General features: G+C 39.8%; 3 protein-coding genes across 3 annotated transcripts; all 3 read left to right on the forward strand.

Moving 5' to 3' along the window:
* Positions 1 to 4,008: 4,008 nt before the first annotated feature.
* On the forward strand, positions 4,009 to 6,857 carry LOC306969576 (zona pellucida sperm-binding protein 3-like; the record flags this gene model as incomplete). Its single annotated transcript, XM_079565239.1, has 7 exons — positions 4,009 to 4,474; positions 4,839 to 4,954; positions 5,015 to 5,118; positions 5,186 to 5,360; positions 5,438 to 5,555; positions 6,135 to 6,217; positions 6,629 to 6,857. Exons 1-7 carry the CDS (start codon positions 4,103 to 4,105, stop codon positions 6,855 to 6,857), a joined length of 1,197 nt encoding a protein of 398 aa, XP_079421365.1. The 5' UTR covers positions 4,009 to 4,102.
* A 2,611-nt stretch (positions 6,858 to 9,468) lies between these two features.
* Positions 9,469 to 12,459, forward strand: LOC306969577 (deoxyhypusine synthase-like; the record flags this gene model as incomplete). The annotated part of the gene is made up of 9 exons (XM_079565240.1): positions 9,469 to 9,657; positions 9,731 to 9,883; positions 10,356 to 10,477; positions 10,734 to 10,830; positions 10,958 to 11,044; positions 11,110 to 11,215; positions 11,295 to 11,398; positions 12,183 to 12,308; positions 12,382 to 12,459. The coding sequence occupies 9 exons, from the start codon at positions 9,469 to 9,471 to the stop codon at positions 12,457 to 12,459; spliced, it is 1,062 nt and encodes a 353-aa protein (XP_079421366.1).
* Positions 12,460 to 13,998: 1,539 nt separating this feature from the next.
* On the forward strand, positions 13,999 to 19,520 carry cUnh17orf75 (chromosome Un C17orf75 homolog). The gene is given in 11 exon segments (XM_079564222.1): positions 13,999 to 14,329; positions 14,991 to 15,065; positions 15,468 to 15,593; positions 15,694 to 15,838; positions 16,158 to 16,211; positions 16,285 to 16,404; positions 16,479 to 16,543; positions 16,605 to 16,744; positions 16,814 to 16,917; positions 17,057 to 17,268; positions 19,297 to 19,520. Coding segments are annotated over 10 exon segments (1,185 nt in total). The 5' UTR covers positions 13,999 to 14,183; the 3' UTR covers positions 17,267 to 17,268; positions 19,297 to 19,520.

Genomic DNA, 19,520 nt, shown 5'->3' on the forward strand with positions numbered 1-19,520 from the left:
ATATATATATAAAGCTATGAAAGGCTATATAATGATTGCGAGAACTAAGGATGATAGGTCTCTAACATTCCCTGAGTTCACCCTGTGTGGCAGTGTTCTTAATGTCACGAATGAGATGAAGTACTTGGGTCTTTTACAGTATTTGTAGTGATCTTACTGATGACAGGGAAATGCAGAGGCAGCTGTGTAAACTGTATGGACAATCTAACAAAGTGTCATATGTGTTCTGTGGATGTCAAACTTGCTTAAAGCATTTTGTCCTCCTTTGTACACTTGTTCAGCTATGGCAAAGTGTTAAAAAGTGCAGCTCTCAGAGGCTCACAGTTGCAAATAATGACTATGAGGCTGCTGTTAAAGATGACACTGTAGTGCCAGTCTGTTTGCAGAGTACGCTCTTGTCCTGCTGCACTTCGTCATTGTTATTTTAAATTCCTGTGTAGACTAAGCAACTCTCAGAATGCCATTACACGGACTCTGGTGTGTCCTGAGATCAGCTCAATGAGATTCACGAGAAAAATGTGGAATCATTGGCGCTTATGCCTTTATGTAGGTAGAGAATTGCTGGCGCCTGTTATTTTTGTTGCTGTAATTACTTGCAGTATTTTAATATTTTTTTTACCATCTCTTTATTTTTAGTGTAACTTTGGATCATATGTTTGCCTTTTTAAATAAAGATTGAATGAATTAAACGAAAATGAACGCAACACATTCATTATTGTGTGGTGTTTCGGGTTCAGTTTGTTTTATTTGTATGGTCTTCAATTAAGAAGATTAGATTGTCTCTAAATTAACATTGTCCAGGATGACAGTCATACCAATACATATCTATTTATGGCTAACGCCAAACTCTAAATGATTCGAGCGCACACAGCAGTCTGGCGTTAGCCAGGTTAATCTATTTAATAAATTGATGGAATATGTGTTGCAGTGAGATTAAGTTCAGTATCTGCCCATCAATCATTATTGACGTGTTCACGAGCACTTGATCTACAGTGGTTGATACAGGCTCCAGGAGCATCTGGCAACAAAAAAAACTGCCACATCATTGTAATAAAAATGTATTTGAAATGCAATATACTCACACAATTAGTTATTCCAATCCAGCTAAAGATGACCAGAATAAGTCCTGCAGCTGCAGAGATTGTGAACAATAATGGCGGATAAACAGATGAGCACAGGCACAACTTTTCTGCAAAACAACAAAACAAAAAGGTGCAGAACAGGCTTTTACCAATGTATTTTCACTATATCAGTTACATCAGTTAATAAACGCGCTAAAATTAAAAGGTTATCAGCATTTATTAGGGCCTAAATTCTGATCAAATCACTTGATGTATTCCGGTATTGTATTCCTTGTGTACACTTCATAACATACACATTTGCTCCTCATTATGACATGCACCAAAACATGCTGACATGAACTATGGAGTTTTTTCCAAATTTTTCCTTGCTGTTACATAGAACCTGCATAGCCATGTGTGTCCAGCCTAAAGTCTGGCCACTTTGAGCCCAAGACTTAGTTTTTGATCTGAGATGGTACTTTGTGAATATGAATAAGAAGATATGTCTATGAAACTCAACTTTTAACAAGAGAATAATGATGATTAATAATTTATTAGATGAATAAATGTAGTTATTGAATATGACAGGTTTTTCTTCATATCCTGTCTTCTCATCATGTATGAATTAATTACATACCTGTTGACTCAACCAACAAGAAGAGCCTCTGGTCAGAGGTGATGTGCTTAGAGCCATTGTTCTCCGTCATCTCCCACAGGTACAGTCCAGAGTCGCCCGGCTCCAAGTGCAGAAGAGTGACATTGACTTGAGCAGAGCGGAGCCCCCCGCTCAGCCTCAGACGCCCCCTGTGCTTGGGGGTCACTCTGGGAGCATCATCCCTGGTCAGAGACAGCAGGGTGGTCTGGGTGTGTGTCCCACGGAGGTACAGGTGAAGATGGGACAGGCTCTGCTCAGTGATAGGACAGGACAGCTCTACAGACTGGCCCTCAGCTGCACGCCAGAAGACGACCTCTGCACTCCCTGACATGCAACACAGCATTGTAAAAGTGCACAGTATCTTATATTTCTGAGCTAAGTTAATCTAATTCATCAGACAAACACATTGACAAATTGCCTATAGTAGCCAACATCCATGCTCTTTTCTTCTTACCTTTATAAATTTGAAGGAAGATAAGAAATAATACCAATGCCATCTTCAATCACCTGAACACATGCTATGAGACACAACTGTGGATACAACACTACAGACCTAAGCTACCCCTCCCATTTCCTGCTCTGTAACGTTTCTCTCTCATTATTTATTTTTGCAAGCTATACCTCACAGTGGTAAGAAAAGCTGTTCAATGAAGCCACCCACTTCATATTTCCTCTGCACTTCCTCTCCTCTGTTGCTAAAATTGTCTCCTCTTTGTTATGAGTTTAAGCAAAGGTACGATGTTTATGCTTCAAATTGTCTTACAGTGGAAGAAGTTTTAGATTTTTTTTTTTGAGTGCAGATACAGGCCTACCTAGTTTCATTCAAATTCTACTTAAGTCAATCTATTAAAAAATCCACTTTCAAATGTACTTTACTGTCAAAAGTGTAATTGTTAAATGTGCAATATGTTTAGTGAAGAATTGCACTGTACCTATCAAACCATGTAATTAGGCCTGTGATCAGATGTTTGATAAGAAATACTTTACAGCAACATCAAGTCACTGAAAACAAATATTTGAAATAATATTCATTTTCAAAATATATGTTAAAAAACAGTTTAGAAAATACCTTTACTTTGTATCCCAAATCCCCCAAAATTAGAGAACATAGTACAGATTTCTGCCTGAAAATGTAAAGAAGTAGCCATCCTAACATTTTGTACCTGATATTTTTCCCAGTAGTGGAATTAAATTGTTTTTATGTCCTTCTGAACATCTGATGATAAAACTTTTCGTTTCCTGCTCAACAACAAGCAGCTAGACTAGTTTTTGTTACCTTTACAGCGGGGCGGACAGGCCATATGTCCATTCTGGAAGAGCACAGAAGGGCCACTGGCTCCAGGGCCACCGGTCTGGCCTCTCACTTTACCTCACCCTTACCCCCGGGCGAAACCGAGCTTTACCCAAATCTAAAAGCTTAAAAGAAAAGCATCCAAAAAACAAAAATGTGCTGAAAAAGCAATAAAAAAAAGTGACAAAAACGTGACAAAAACACAACAAAATGTGGCAAAAACGTGACGACAAAGCAATGAAGAAAGCGATGAAAAAAACAACAATAACATGGAAAAAGAAAACGAAAAACAAGAGACGAAAACCCAATGAAAAAGTGACAAAAAGGTGACGAAAAAGTGGCGAAAACTTGCCAAAAAGCCACAAAAAAGTAATGAAAAAGCAACAAAAATGCAGAAACAACGTGACAAAAAGTTACCATCACTTTTCCAGATTTTATCTTTCAAATGAGGCGTTACAGTGTTGCTCTCCAGTCATGAAGCCTTTTGATTTGGGTAAAGCCGAACTGGAGAAAATGCTCTCGGTTAAGGCGGGCGGTAAGAGGTTAACATATGTATTTGTGGAAGTGTCACATTTACGCTAATTTGGGCCAGGCTGCCCAGAGTCCAGGGCTGTTTTTCAGTCCCAGTCCGCCCCTGCTTTACAGTGACTGTAAATTGTGAAATGTACATATAAACTCATATGCTGGTGAGAATTTGGGATGCAGAAATGCATTGGAAATGAGTTCGGACTAACTAACAACTAACAATTTATAATGTACAAACAATGAAAAAATTAAATGAAAAAATAAAAGTCAAATTCAAAAGTTCAACAAAGGTGTACTTGTACTGTCCATCACTGCGTACAGCCTATGTAAAATAAAACAATTAGGATTGAGATGTTTGGGGGACTATGAGATGCTCCAAACGATGTGAACTGTAATCGACTAATGACGGTGCCAACAACTTCTGACCCATGTCGTGTTTATCCCGCACGAGACACAGGCCAATCAGTATAAAGTGGGCCCAGGTGCGCACTCACGTTAAAGCGTCAGTGGCCTCGCAGCTCTGCGTCAGCCTCTTCTCTGTCCATACAGTTGACCATTTTAATCTTTTCAATGGAGACTTTGTACGCTGTGGTTATTTTCGCCGTTTTGCTGCCCGAGCTCCATGCCGTCGCTCCAGCATTCCCGTCAAAACGACAGGCTTGGGCTCCGAGGCCTCAGGCGTCTGGAGGCCAGGTCATCACGCAGGGCCGAGAGGCAGGAGCTGACGATGAGCGAGAGCAGATCAACACTGTGGCCGTGAGCTGCCGCCCGGACTCTCTGGAGATCGTTGCCCGGGCCGACCTGTTTGGAGTGGGCGCCCCGGTCAGGAGCAGTGATGTGCGGCTGGGAGTGGAGGACGATGAGCGCTGCAGAGCCACGGGGTCCTCCAGTGAAGAGTACAGAATCACCGTGGGGCTGCTGGACTGTGGCACTAAACACTGGGTAAATAAAAAACAGTTTATAGAACTGGGCCAATCCCAACCATTTTAGAGATTGGAAACCAAATCCAAAAAGAGGGACAAGTTGTTTGATATGGTGGGACACAGACCTTAGAAAGTAAAACCTGTATTGTAAACGCAATCATAGACTCATTTTCTTTACACACAGAGACTACAACACGTGACAAAATATCCAAACCCTGACAGTTGGGATGTGCATAGATTTGGATTTTATGGGGGGACAAACTACAGTCTAAACACACAACCATTAGGCCCAATCCTTGCATTCCTTCTCTGGGGGTAATGTGAAACTATCATCTTCCATAATGTTTTATTTTTAACTTTTTAATTTCCTTTTTGACTTTCAGATGACACAGGACTCCCTAGTCTACACAAACCTGCTCATCTACTCACCAGAGCCCCCTATAGGTGGTGTGGTCAGGATGGAGGAAGCCGTCATTCCAATAGAGTGCCACTACAACAGGTGCGTTTATGACCGTTAAAAACCTCACCTGAATGTTTAACGCTTGTTTTCGGTCTCCAGGAAGTACAGTTTGTCCAGCCCCGCTCTCTCGCCGACCTGGCTTCCTTTTGTTTCGACTTTGTCCGCTGTCAAAAAGTTGAATTTTGATTTGAAGATCATGACTCGTAAGTCCAGTTCATATTGTGCCCTTTCTGAAACCTCCTGCGCACTGAGGGTTGTGATTCTGTGCAGCTGACTGGGTCTACAAACGGGGCTCCAACGTGTTTTTCCTTGGCGAGGACATCCACATAGAGGCTTCCGTCAGACGGGGACATCACATTGGTCTGAGGGTGTTTCTGAGCACTTGTGTGGCCACGCTCACCCCGGATGAGCACTCCATGCCCAGATTCGTCTTTGTTGAAGATGGGTAAGCACTAAAAACTTGCCTCATTTTGCCAAATAGTGCGTATTGATGATGATATGGGATTTGCCTTTTTTTTACAGGTGCTTGCTTGACTCCCAACTTCCTCATTCACGATCCCAGTTTTTGCCAAGGGTCGCGGATGATAAACTCCACTTGGTTCTGGATGCGTTCAGATTTCATAATGAGGATAGAGCTGAGGTGAGGGTAAAGGTTTATTTTTGAAAAGGCTGTCTGTAGAAAGGTGGCTTCAAAAAAATCTTCCAACGCAGACCAGTTGTTTTGTCATAGAGGATTTACTGTCATGACTTCTGCCTTTCATGTCTTGGACCTTAACATTTAACAGAAAACAGATCTCCATTTGAGTAGTTTAATATTACCAATAATCTGAGGAGCACAATACAGACTCGACCAAAGTTCTCCCCCCTCTGTGCTGCTGTCAGTGGTTTCAGGAGGTCAAGTAAAGATCACAGGATGATCTCTGGACAGAGTGGCTAAGTGATGTCTTGTCAAACTGGCCAGCCATAAAAGTTCCCTCACTCAAACTCTGGTCATAAACTTAAGCAATTGTTACATTCTTTTAGCACTTTGACTGTTTCAAAGCCATGATTTATTTCTGGCATGTAACTCAATACATGGTTGAGGAAATGAAGTTTGGATGAATACAAAAACGCCTCTTATCAAGTACAATCTACAGTTAAGCTTAGGAAATGTGTTGGTTAGTACACTACTTATGTCAGGCCTTGAGTGCCTCCATTAACTGCACTTTTACTTTGGCAGCTGTACATCACATGTCACGTGACTGCTGTCCCGGTACATGATGCAGAGGCCCCTAATAAAGCATGCACTTTTGTTAATGGAAGGTAAGTCTTGACTTCTTAAACGCGGTCCGTTGTGTTGCAACCTGCGTGACAGGTCGCGCTGCTAGTCTAGTATGGTCAGGTTTTATGTGAAAATCAGATCTTTTCCGCTATATGTAGTAATGTTAATTGTTCACGAGTACAATTTGAGGAAAGCCGTTAAAAGAAAGAGGAAAGATCCACACGCATCTGCCGTACCAGTGGGTCTTGAGACTATTTTTAGAGATGGTGGTGTGGTCCTAATTGTTTTAGCTGATTCTTCGCCTCCATAATCAATGTTTTGAAATAAGTGAATTCTGCTTGGAAATATTGCAGTTTGTTATATTCAATGTAACTTTAAATTCATTGTATTGTGCTAGACAAAGGGTGCTTCTCTATGCATGCAGACGTATTCCTTTTCCATTTAACCCATAGGTGGCGCTCGGCTGATGATAACGACTACTTGTGTGGGCACTGTCAAACCCAAAATGAAGAGGGCCACATCAAAGACAAACCCAGCAGCCAATTCAGACCTCGAGCGTTCGGGGGGCCGGAGATTCATGAACATTGGAGAAGTGGACAAAAGACTGAGCAAGGCACTAAACCCAACACTTTTTGTTCATGTCGAGGCAAATTTGAATCACTACGAGATGTCAATGTGTGATCGTACTTGGTCCATACTTGTTTCAGAAATGAAGAAGGCCAAAGTTGGTCCAATTGTTGTTCTGCCAACGGAGCAAACGACTGAGCCGGAATTACAGATTTCCACATATGGCAGTGGCTGGAGGAGTGGACTTCACCAAAAAACAGGTGTTTAACTATTAACCACTACTTGTAATGAAATCTATAAATCTATTTATTTATTTTTCCTCAAAGGCTTAACTGACAGTGAAGTTGCTGAATCTGAAGGCTTGATTGCAAATGTCACTGGTTAGTATTGATGTTTTCTTTATCAGGTTTTAGTCCATGTTTTATTTTATTTGTTGTCCCCGATGAAGGTTTTGTTCCCGACGAGTTTCTCAGTTCAGAGGAGATCCCAGAGGAGAACATCACTGAGACTGAGCAAGACTTTCATCCTGATGAGACTATCAATGGTTTGGGTAAAATGGACAACATTTTCCTGTGGGTTTGTTGATGTTTTAATAATTTTAATTTCCAGATTATGCTGATGAATATGAAACTTTAGAAGAAGCTACAAATGACTTGGCAGAAGCTACAAATAACTTGGCAGAAGCTACAAATGACTTGGCAGAAGCTACAAATGACTTGGAATCCAGTGAAAAGCTGGTTCCAAAAGTTGTGGATGTCCAGGAATATGAAACCACACCAAACCCCAGTGACATCCTTCTAACTCCAGTATATAATATAACCACCTTAATGAACGATACAGACTCTGCCCTTTCAGATGCATACGATCCAAAGCGATAATAAACTTGCTTTGAACACATTTCTGAGGTTTATTTTTTTTTATTTTACTTTTTGGGAGACTTGAAATTATTCAATCCCAACTAGGCTATATTGTAGAAAGGCTTTGATTTCCTTTAAGGCCTGAACAAGTTTCATTCACGACACTCTGAAGTCTGCAGTTATGTCTCGGGTGTTTTTGGATGTTATGACAAAATAGACTAATGCCTAAACGTTTATTGGTCAATGATGTATAAGGGATCTACAAACATTGTTTTTCAAAACTGATGGCATACATATTGAGTCGATAATTACGTGTTTAAACAAGTTATGTATGTTAAATAACATTTCAACGAATTTACATTTTTGATGTATCTGTAAAATGCTAGCTCATCAGCAAAACCCATTTGAGATCTACAAATTTCTGAGACGAAGAGGCACCAAGACCTGCAGCACAGTGGAGGCGCTACAGGAAACCAAAAGGGACAAATGAGATGGTGAAAGACTTGTGGAGCGGAGGGAGCTGCAGGAGGAGGTGGAGCTGACCAAAGCAGAACACCACACTCCGCAGCAGCCCAGGACACCTGAACACTATTTTGTCGCACGCTTGTACAAAGTACTTGTAGCTTCTCTGTATAAACTGTCAGGTGGCGCAACCAAGTTTTATCTAAAATTTGAAAAGTTTACAATATTTTGTACAAAATTAAATCTTTGCCAAGTATATCTTAGGCAGCCTTTCTCCTCTGATCAGTTCATCTGTAATTTGTAACAGACTGATGCTGTAATCAGCCATAAAACCAGAGGACCACGGACGGGGTGCTTGGTGTCAGCCCAAAACAGTTATTGGTTCATTATCGGATGTTTTAAACCAATATGTGGTCTTGTTTTTCTAGTATTGACTCTGATAACTGATACAGGTATTGGATCAGTGCATCCCTATAATGTTTAAAGGTCATTTGACATTTTTTTTGCAGTTGCAACACCTGACATTAGCAACTAATTTCAATTGTCTTGTATGTGGACTCTTACATTAGCTTTAACATTTTCTAAGCATGGGTTGACTTTTTTTTTTTTTTAAGTAATTAAAACTTTTATGATGAAATTATTTTCTCCAATATTTACATTGGTTGAACCACCTGACACCGAAAGTGGGACATTTTACCTATGAGTCTGAAAAAAGGCTATCTTTTCTCAATTCTTCAAACCTTTTCACTCAGCCATAAAGACTTCTTATTCTGTCTAATGTTATATCCTGTTTGATGGTACTTCTCTTTATTTCAAAATACCTGCCCTGTTCTTACGGTTGTGCCACCCTGACATTTTCAGATTACAAATTGTCGGACAAAGGTTTTTTAGTGATCTCAAAAGCTTTAAAACTATTGATATTCACAAATGATGGCTTATTTATTATAAGATATTTAACACACAATTATGCCATGATGCTTTATTTTTAATTTGTTACCCTGAAAATACAATTTTCAGAAGCTGTATTAGTCTAATCATTTGCTCGGACGGTTGCACCACCTGACATTTTAGGGGTTTTAGGTGTGAAAACATAAAATATATATATATATATTATTGAAATGTGATGAAAAGTGATACATGTAATGAAAAGAACAAATTATTTTTATAAGAAATGTAACACTACACAAAAATATGCACATCATGTCAATGACCCATATATGGTCGGTGTGCAGAGGAAGTGAAACTGGCTCTAGACCTTGATGCACGACATGCCTCTCAAATTGCCACATTAACCGCACCTTAAAGCAAGACGCAGCACAAGTGTGTCAGGTAAGTCAGCCCTCAGTCTGCATTCACTTTGCTCATTGATATTTTTGCAGTCATTTTCTTTTGTCTTCCAGCAAATAATGGACGTGTACGGTGTGGACCCTGTCTCAATCTACAGAGACACAGACCCAATACCCGAGGACACCCAACAGGTTAAAGGCTATGACTTTAACCAAGGTGTCAACTACAAAAGGCTGCTGCGCTCCTACATCCACACAGGCTTCCAGGCGACCAATGTGGGACTGGCCATAGAGCAAATCAACCAAATGGTAAGATTGTTTACAAATACAATTGGTGGCAGAGAATTTTGTATTATTGAATTGTTTGTGTATATGTGTGCAGATACAAAAACGCAAAGAACCAGTGGTGAAAAAAACTGGAGACCAAAGAAAGTGCTCCTCTCTCATGGGCTGCACTATTTTTTTGGGTTATACCTCCAACATGATCAGCTGTGGGATCAGAGAGAGCATCCGCTACCTCGCACAACATCATATGGTATGTCTACTTCCACTGCCCAAATGCTGCTGCCTCTTTATATAATGTAGACATGGGTGAGCAGTGGTCAGAACCAGTCTGATCTCAGACACAAAACATTATACATCACAGGAGGAAAATGTGCATAATCTGCCAAATTAAGTAAAAATCAATCTGAACACGGACACTTACATGGCTCAAATTTTCAGCCATTCACCTTATAGTGTATCACTTAAAACAAATCCATGTATACTCAGTCTCCTCTAATCAGACAAAATTACATGTATGTAATTTTGAATGTATTTCTGGTGTTTTTTTGTTTTGCCCAGAAGTTGAAACTGCAGATGGTTCCCTTGTACGTGTAAATTAGATTAACTTTATTGCTATTGTAGATTATGAAAAAGTAGTATAGATACAATGGGGGGAGGGGGGCTGGATTGTTGCACACTTGTGTAAGCTCTTTTTGACCATCATGTGCACATTGGGCTTGCAGGTGGATGTGATGGTGACCACAGCTGGAGGAATAGAAGAGGACCTGCTCAAATGCCTGGGCCCAGTTTACATCGGAGACTTCAGCCTTTCTGGAAAAGTGCTCTGGGATACTGGCTTAGACAGGTCAGACATGCAGCTTTTAGCATTTGGAAGCTGGAGAATTGTACTATTGTATACTGTACAGTGGGTTTTGGAGGTTTTCATCAGATCTCTTTCTATTTTATTATGTTCAAGTCTGGTACTCAAAATGTTCAAATTGCTGTTTATGGCTGTACTTTTCGGTATTATGGCCAATGGAATATAATTTTAGTCATTTATACTTGAAATAAAGTTATGTACTATTGTGAGGTCATCTCTAACATGGAGTAATTTTTGACAGGATTGGAAACCTCCTCATGCCAAACTCCCACTATAAAAAACTATCGAACTGGATGATGCCTCTTTGGGAACAGATGCTTCTTGAGCAAAACACAGAGGTGTGTTTGTTTTTTCCTATATGAATTAAAACTCACCTAACAATTATTCAATTTAACTTACTGTAGACTGTTGCACACGTCCAAATGTGCTAGAAGGGAATTTTCTTATGTTTTTTTGTTTCCGTAGGGCGTTCGTTGGACTCCATCTAAAGTGATTCATCGTCTGGGCAAAGAGATAAACAACCCTGAGTCGGTCTACTACTGGGCTTATAAGGTGGTATAAACATTTAAATCTTCATTTGGAAATAAAATTAGCTATAAGTGTTTGTGCCTTGGCAGAACAACATCCCGGTCTTCAGTCCTGCGCTGACAGACGGTGCCATTGGAGACATTCTGTTCATGTTTTCAATTAAGCACCCTGGCTTGATCATTGATATTGTGGAAGGTACAAACGGACATTTTGAAGATAAAAATAAATGGTCATACGTCTTTGTTTCACTCCTTTTTGATCCTTTTTTTTTCAGATATCACTGAGATTAACAAGTTGGCTCTCACTGCTAACAGCTCTGGGATGATCATTTTGGGTGGAGGATTAGCCAAGCACCACATATGCAATGCCAATTGTTGGGTAGGTTTTTAGCAATTACCGACTTTTGTGTAAATTATTGAAGTATGTCCGTGGGGCGGTGATGCAGAGCAATGGTTGAGGTTGACTACTACTTACAGTTGAAATTATAGCAGAGATCAGTGGTTCTCAACCTGGGGAGACTAATTTGAGGGGTCACAAGATCTTCTAGATGAGAAATATATTTTTAAAATATATTGTTATTAGCATATAATATAATATTGTAGCGTGTGTGCGCTATTTTACCAGAGTACCATTATTAATCTAATTTTGTGTAAGCAATTTCTTTGTTTTATAAGAATTGTATGGGCAAATGTCCCTATTTCTCACGGTCTGCTCCAAAAGGTTAAGAACCACTGGTATAGATAACAGTCCAAGTATACGTAGAATATTTCATAGTGAGGTCTAGAGAATTCCACTACTTTTGTTTTGTTGTTTGTATGTGTAGAAACCATAAGATTATCACATGTAGAAAGGACATTTTGTAAATAAAGAGAATATTCCTGAATATTCTCATTAGTCTACAATATCCAGAACACTAAGTCACTAGTGAACATATGCACGTGTACAAATATGTATATTGATGCATATCCTTTATTTTCTATATCTATATCTTTTATTATTATTTTATTATTATTCTATTACTGTTTTTTTTAAGGCTCTTAATTCTCATTGAGCTACTGTGACGCCACAATTTATCTTGTGGATAAAATTTGTCTGAGACTGTGTTTCTATTGCTGACCATATCGATTAATCTCAGTGATGTTTTAAAACTGTGTTGTTGCAGAGGAACGGAGCGGATTATTCAGTGTTTGTGAACTCTGGTCAGGAGTTCCACGGCTCGGACTCTGGAGCTAAACCGGATGAAGCTGTGTCCTGGGGCAAAATCAAAAAAGAGGCCAAACCGGTCAAGGCAAGTTACAAATGGACACAACTAGAGTTCTGTGAGTGTTTTGAAGTCCCTTTACTAACCTGTTCATTTTCAGGTTTTTGGAGATGCGTCAGTCATCTTTCCCCTGTTAGTGGCAGAGACCTTTGCAGTTCAAGCAATGGAAAATGCTTGATATAAAAACAGTCAACAATAATTTTACAGGCTACTATTCTGCTTCATTATGGACCATCTTGCTGTGACACACGAGGGCCAACCGCTGCACCATGTTAAATGTGTGTTTATGGGGCAGACAAGAAGACAGAAAAAACACTCAACCACAGATCAAAGTACTTCATTTCAAAGCTATCATTGAGCTCAAGAAACGTTACAAGTTGAATTTGGCATAGTGTAAAAACAAATACTTTGGGTTTGGTATTCACAACACATGAAACGTTCTAAATTGGTGGAGCCTACAGGTGGCTGGGACCTGAGTGAACAGCAGCATGATTATTGCATTGTGTGTTTTTGATTAGGCTACAGTCAAGTTACGGCTTTGACCAAATCACAGCTCATTATTCATTTATTGGAAAAATGTTCTCTAGTATTTTCCTGTTTACATTAAAGGTGGCCTACGATCCAAAATGAGATTGACACCACGTGTTTGTGTGAGGGTGTTTCTGAAGGTAGTAGAGTCGGTCATTGGCACAGTATCGCCAACAATCGGCCTGAGACCAGCTGTGTGGCAACGATCCCACATCACACACTACAGGTTTATGTGTGAACACAGTGTAAGAATATCTGAATAATGGGTTCTCTAAGTAAAAATACATGATGCATTCAATAATTTCCAATTACATGACTTATAGAACTTGTTTCTCGTCAATCAGCTTTTAGGGCATTTTTACAAACACTCCCATGTCATCCATATCCACCTGTGCATATCAGTATTTGCTTCTGCATTTTGCCGTGTTACAGCACTTGCACCGGCATTGTGTAAAACTAAATCTCAAGACAATTTTAAAAGAAACAAAAGACTTGGGTGGGTTTAAAATAAAAGTCTTGTCTGGAAATAAAACCTTTTATTTGTTCTGTTCTGTTCTGTTCTGTTCTGTTCTGTCCTGTTCTGTCCTGTAAGCATCAGTGTTAATTTTGTCGACTAAAATATTTAGTCTTAATTTTAGTCAAAGTGATATTTTTGACGACTAAAATTGGACTAAAACTAAATTAAAAGTTTCTCATGAGACTAAAACTATGACTAAAATGCCCAGATATTTTAGTCGACTAAAATAAGACTAAATAAAAATGAAAAGGAGAGACTAAAATCATCCAAACTTCTATTGACCGTCTGAAAGAGCCTCGTATCATGTAAATTCACTGCCAAACGATCAGCTCTGAGCTTTGTTCGAGCTTTGTTCATGTGGAGCAGCTCCATGAAGCAGAGGAACAAGATTAAACATGATTTTAATGAATATTATCAATGCAAAGTCAACTAAATTCGTCATAAATTTAGTCGACTAAATTTACTTAAAATTTAAGATATTTTTTTGACTAAAACTATACTAAAATCTAATTACTTTTTCGTCAAAAGACTAAAACTAAATTAAAATATGTTGTCAAAATTAACACTGGTAAGCATGCTTTAATTATTTAGTTGGAAACATGAGAGGAACCAATCAACATTTGCGTGACTACCCGGTGGTTTTTGAGTGAACACCGATGTTTCTGCGCATGCGCATTTGGCATGAAAACGTAAACAACGCTCAGTTTACATGTTGCAGTTTACTGGGCTTTCGGGGATAAAACACGAACAAATCATAAGCCATCGTCGAAAAGAAGACATAAACCATCGTTTGTTGATACAGATTAGTGTTTTTGCTGTATCTCTGCATTTGGACTGATTGGAGCCTCCGCAGAATCATGTTTACTTCACAGACGTCGTCCTTCGTCCAGGACTCGATCGATGTGGAGGAGAGAGACGACTTTGACAGTGAGGAAATCCCTGGATACAGTCAAAAAATCCAGCTGAACTGCTATTATACCATCTATCTCTACCAGGGCACAAGGTAACGTTATGTACATGTAGCTGGAGGCTAAAGCATGTCAACAAGCGTTCGTTTATTTACTTGCTTATATTGCTGCTATATAATGTATCTGTAGTTGCCTTTCCTTTCATGCTGTGGTTCCCAACCTTTGTCTCCCAGTGACCCCTAATCTAACCCTAGGGTAGGGGCGTGTCCCCTGGATTATCAACCACTTCAATTTCAGCACTCTGGCACAATTTACTAGATGCATATTAAGTTTGTGCTTATTTATTGTCATTTTATCATATTTGCCTATCTTTGGCTAAAATGTACAAGTAAAATTAATTTGATATTGTTACTGAACCCCAATACATGTTAGGGCTGGTCAGCCAGATTGCAAAGGTCGCCTGTGCTACCCCAGTGGCCACCCCCTCAGTGATCCTAACACCCTTTCCCAACCTGTCATGCTGTATTTGTTGATTTTTTTTATTACAAACACTAATACACGTAAGAATCCCATCACTTCATAACAATTCTATCAACCACTTTTTTCAGACGCTCATTGATGTTTTGGGCCCTGATTCCAAGGTTGGGAATCACTGCTTTGAGAAACTTTGTTGTCGACCTCTGACAGATACTAAACCTGCTAACTTTGAGAAGCCTCTTTAAAAACAGGGGATGAGTAAACTGTCAATTGTCTTAGATCTGAGACTACTGGGGAAAATGTGACATGGAATCAGCGGAGAACAGACTCTACAACCAGTCATGATGACTTTAGGTAACGAGGTGTCATTATCATGCCTTCCTCCTGCTGCTCTGGCGGTCGTTTCTCTTTGAATTTCACTGTTGTGCATCCATGAGCTGCAGTTGGAAATCAACAAGTCATCATGGAATCAGTATTCGTTTGTTCATGATTTTTTATTTGATTTGTCATTGCTGTGTGGCTGAATTATACGGTAAAATCTTTTTGCAGATCTGTGTTGCTGTGCTCTTGTCCCCATGACTTGTACTTCTTTTGGCTGGTGAAGCTCTGTCTTTGATTGTGGTTGACGTTGTGGTGGATGTGGCTTACAGTCATTTCACTCCATTGTCATGACTGACTTTGAAACTTCATCTTCACTTCATCTTCTCAATCAATTTGTCTTATTACTGTGTCCTTAGTCTCCTCTCTACTCCACAGTTTGACGCTCATAGACAGCAGCCTGCCAGAAGAGGCTGAGCCAGAGCTGAGGACCTACATTTCTAGGAGGTTGAGCAAAGGGGCGTTGCTGGGAGGGATGGGAAATATAGCCACAGTGGAGCTCAGGTAAAGTGTTCAATAATTGTACTATTTATTAATTTGCGACATACATTAGACTTGCTCTAGGTGTTATTATTAACAAGTGAGCCATTCATTTTTTGCACAGCATTCCTGAGCAGGCAGTGGGCTGCTACTGTTGTCTACTGGAGCAGGAACGATCCCCTGAACAGCCTGATTCTGATGGCAATGGATACGTCATCTGCTTTATGGGTGGCTCTGAGAAGGGCCTTAACTTATATCCTTGCAACATCTGGTATTAGTTTGGGTATATGATTAAAATTCACTATATACGGCAGAGCGGTTTCACCATGTAATGTGCAAAAACTGTGTTGACTGTTTAGGTCTATTTTATTATTTAAGATATAATATTATTTAATCTAAATTAAGCAAGCGTTTATTTTCTGCATAAATTATAAATCGAGAGAAAACTAACTACTGCCTACTCCAGCTTGTTTAATCCAGGATTTGTCCAGAGCACTCAAAACTATTTTTATTATAGTAGGTACATGAAATATATAGAACTTGCAGAAACAACTATTATCAATTTCCTTCACTAAATTTACATTTAGACTTGAGCTGGACAAATATGTCCAAGGCCTGCATGGCAGCCTGCAGACTCCAGAGGTAAACACATAAGAAATCATTATACAGATCTATGGCTGACAACACTTTCAGTCTTGTTTCTTCTTTGTAACAGCTGCAAAATCTTGAGACAGAGGTGCGACCCTACCTGAGCCGCTGGTACGAGGAGTCTGTGATGCACATTCATCGGGTCGTGCAACTGGTTCAGACTGAAATAAGCTTCTTACTACATGCTGTAAGTTGGTTTTGTATAAACACACTTGATTTTAGTGAATTGCCATTTATTTTCAAAGTTTGTTGTATATGCAGGCTTTGAGTCATACACCTGTAGAAGTAATAAATTCAGATGAGCGGACAAAAGCCGATGTTTCCAGGTAAGATAAGGATTATTTATCCAATTCATGCTACATGTTTACAAGAAACATTCTGGCTTAGGTTCATCAAAGCTGCCAGTCTCCAGGGTTTGTCCCAACAGGACACCACTGCGGCGTCTTTGTGTAAGGCTATTTCTGAAGATTCGCCCTCAGACCTCATCATAGACTGTGCAACCAGCCCTCCCACCCTGAACAACACAGGTACTTCCACTGCAACTTCCACTGAAAGTACAAACAAGGCAAATCTAATAAACGCTTTCCCTCCTTTAGCCAGCAATCGATTCTGTGACGATTGGATTCAGGCGTTTCTAAATGCGGCAGAGCGGTGCAACCCTTTCCTGCTTCGACAAATCCTAGAAAATTTCAAGTTAAAGGTACCCACTGTGAAACATCTGGTAAAAGAATACAATGATGGATCAGTTGTAGTTGTTGTATTGATAAACAGTTTATGAATGTGTCACTAATAGACCTGGCTGTGGTGTGCTGTAAATGTGTTTCTCCTGTTCACCTCAGGCCATCCAGGACATGAACAGCCTGAAGAGGTTTGTGCGTCAGGCGGAGATGAGCCACTACGCCCTGTTCCGCTGCTGTCAGTTCCTTCAGGGCTGTGGGAACGGGGACGTGCTGCTGCAGAACGCCCGGGCGGAGCACAGCGACAGCACTGAGGCCTGCAGCATCATCAGTGTCCTGGAGGAGTTCATCAGGGAGCAGGCTCAGGCTTGAAGGTAAGATGGGAGATATACAGAGGAGTGTGAGCGGACGCCTCGTAGTCCCCAAATATAGCAAGTATCACAGCTTTGTTGACCAAAACCTTCAGACTGCGCCTCTTGATAAGTAAGTGCTTTATTGTAAGTAAGATGTAGTCCATTGGGGATTTTGAACTGCATTTACGATCATTACCCATTTTCACAGATGGTGTTGCGTTTTCCTCCAGAATTTATTGGAAATTAATTGAATCCATTCTTTGTTCTACCTAAGAAATGTTCCCTGTGGCTGCTATACAAACCCGAAGGATGATGGATCTACCCACAGGTTTAACAGCTGGACTGATGTTCTTTTCATGAAATTCTGTGCCCCTTCTTCAAACAGAAGAGGAAGAAGAACAGATCAAATTATTACCAAATTCTGAAGAAAAATGAGTCACCATCTGTGAAAAAGTTGAAAAGCAGATGGCTTTTACAAATGGGTAATGATTGTAAACACTTTGAAGGTTTTGCCGTGGCCTTCACAGTCTCCGGACCTACAAATACTTGAAGATCTGTGGATAAACCTCCAAAGAGCTGTGCATGTTAAACCGCCCAGAAATCTCTCTGCTCTGGAAGACTTTACAAAGAGAGAAAGGGCTAAAATACCTAAAAATAGAACTGAAAGACTCTTGGCTACCCAGAAAAGTGTTGTCCACAAACTACAGTATAATATTCTAATAAATATTGATACATGGATATTATGTGCTCTGAAAACAACAAAATAACTTGTTTTCATTGGAACGCAACTTATATTTGTATAATTGTATAAACTACAATCCAAAAATTCGCCTGATAGGGCGCCCTCTTCTGGTACGAGCTGATCCACGACAGTATCATTTAACATATTTTTACACTATATATTGTTAGGGTTAGTTTAGGTTTGTTTGAATTGAGATTAGAGTTAGGTTGGGGCCGTTTGGGAACAAAAATAAGCAATTCCTATGCTGTTCGAAGTTATGTTATCTTAATCAAGTATCTACTTACACGCTCCAAATTGGTTAATTATTATTGTTATTGTTATTAATATTATTATTATTCTCATCATTATTATCATTATTATTTGTAGTATTATTATGAAAAAATTCAAATAACTCACATGCGTTAAAGGGGGGTATTATGCAAAATGGACTTTTTCAAGCTTTACATCATGTCATTATGTCACTCCCTCATTAAAAACATGCCTGAAGTGTTTCCTTGGCACATTCACGTATTTTTGAGTAGTCTGTAAAAACTCTGATGGCAGCCATTTTAGGGATAGGTTTGCCTGAGTCCTCCTAGGAACGCCCCCACCTCCTGGAGACGCCTCCGAGCTTTCATCACCAGCCGAGTAACCAACCACTGCTCCTCAGCAGAACCCCCTCCCCACTGATGCCACAAACAGCGTGTGGAGGGGGCGTGTCGGAAAGGGTCAGAGGTTCTTAAAGAGACAGAGGCCTATTTCAAGACATTCACTACGGCCATTTTGAGAGAGCAATTTTATACAAGGCAGTTATTCTAATCTACTGCATTTACAGACCAACAGAAGGTTTCGTCATCATTGTAGTGTGCTATAGACTGGTGCTGTGTGATTGAAAAAAGCATAATACCCCCTCTTTAAGTAGAATCGGTAAAAGCTTCTCCAGCAGAGGGCGCACTATAACAGTGGATTCGCTTCACGGTGGATCTGCAGCTTTCCCCTGTTCCTACAATGATCACCAGCCAACAGTTCCTATTTCAGTTTTTGCTTATGCCTCTAAACGTATGTCAAATGTGCGCTAATAATAGATGTAAAACAAAAATCTACATGACTCTAATTGAATTGCTGATCAGAAAAATTGCACTGTGATATTTTACCCAAACTAACCCTCACCCCTCCACTCAAATGTTAAAGTCTTATTATGGATTCAGCTCAACACAACACTAGACATTTGGGGTAAACGTACTACCAAGGGTTTTTGTTTTGTTTTCTGTGGCCTTTTATCATTATTATCTAAAGTAAACTCTGTCTTTCTCACCAGGCGTTCTCAGTTGGAGGGCTGAGGCTCGGACCCCGGTTCTCGACACTTCACTAAGTCGAGCCTGTTTCCTGTCCGCCATTTCTTCAACACAGTCATTCTGTATTTCACTTTCTTTATTACACACCACAACAAGACCACACATATGTTCAGAGTGTGGTTTCTCAATGGACATTTACCTCTAAATAGTTTTTAGATCATCATTACTGTAAGATATACCATAGCTATGCTGTTTTC

The sequence above is a fragment of the Gobius niger genome (assembly GCF_951799975.1).
Source record: "Gobius niger genome assembly, chromosome: 10".
Classification (NCBI taxonomy): Eukaryota; Metazoa; Chordata; class Actinopteri; order Gobiiformes; family Gobiidae; genus Gobius; species Gobius niger.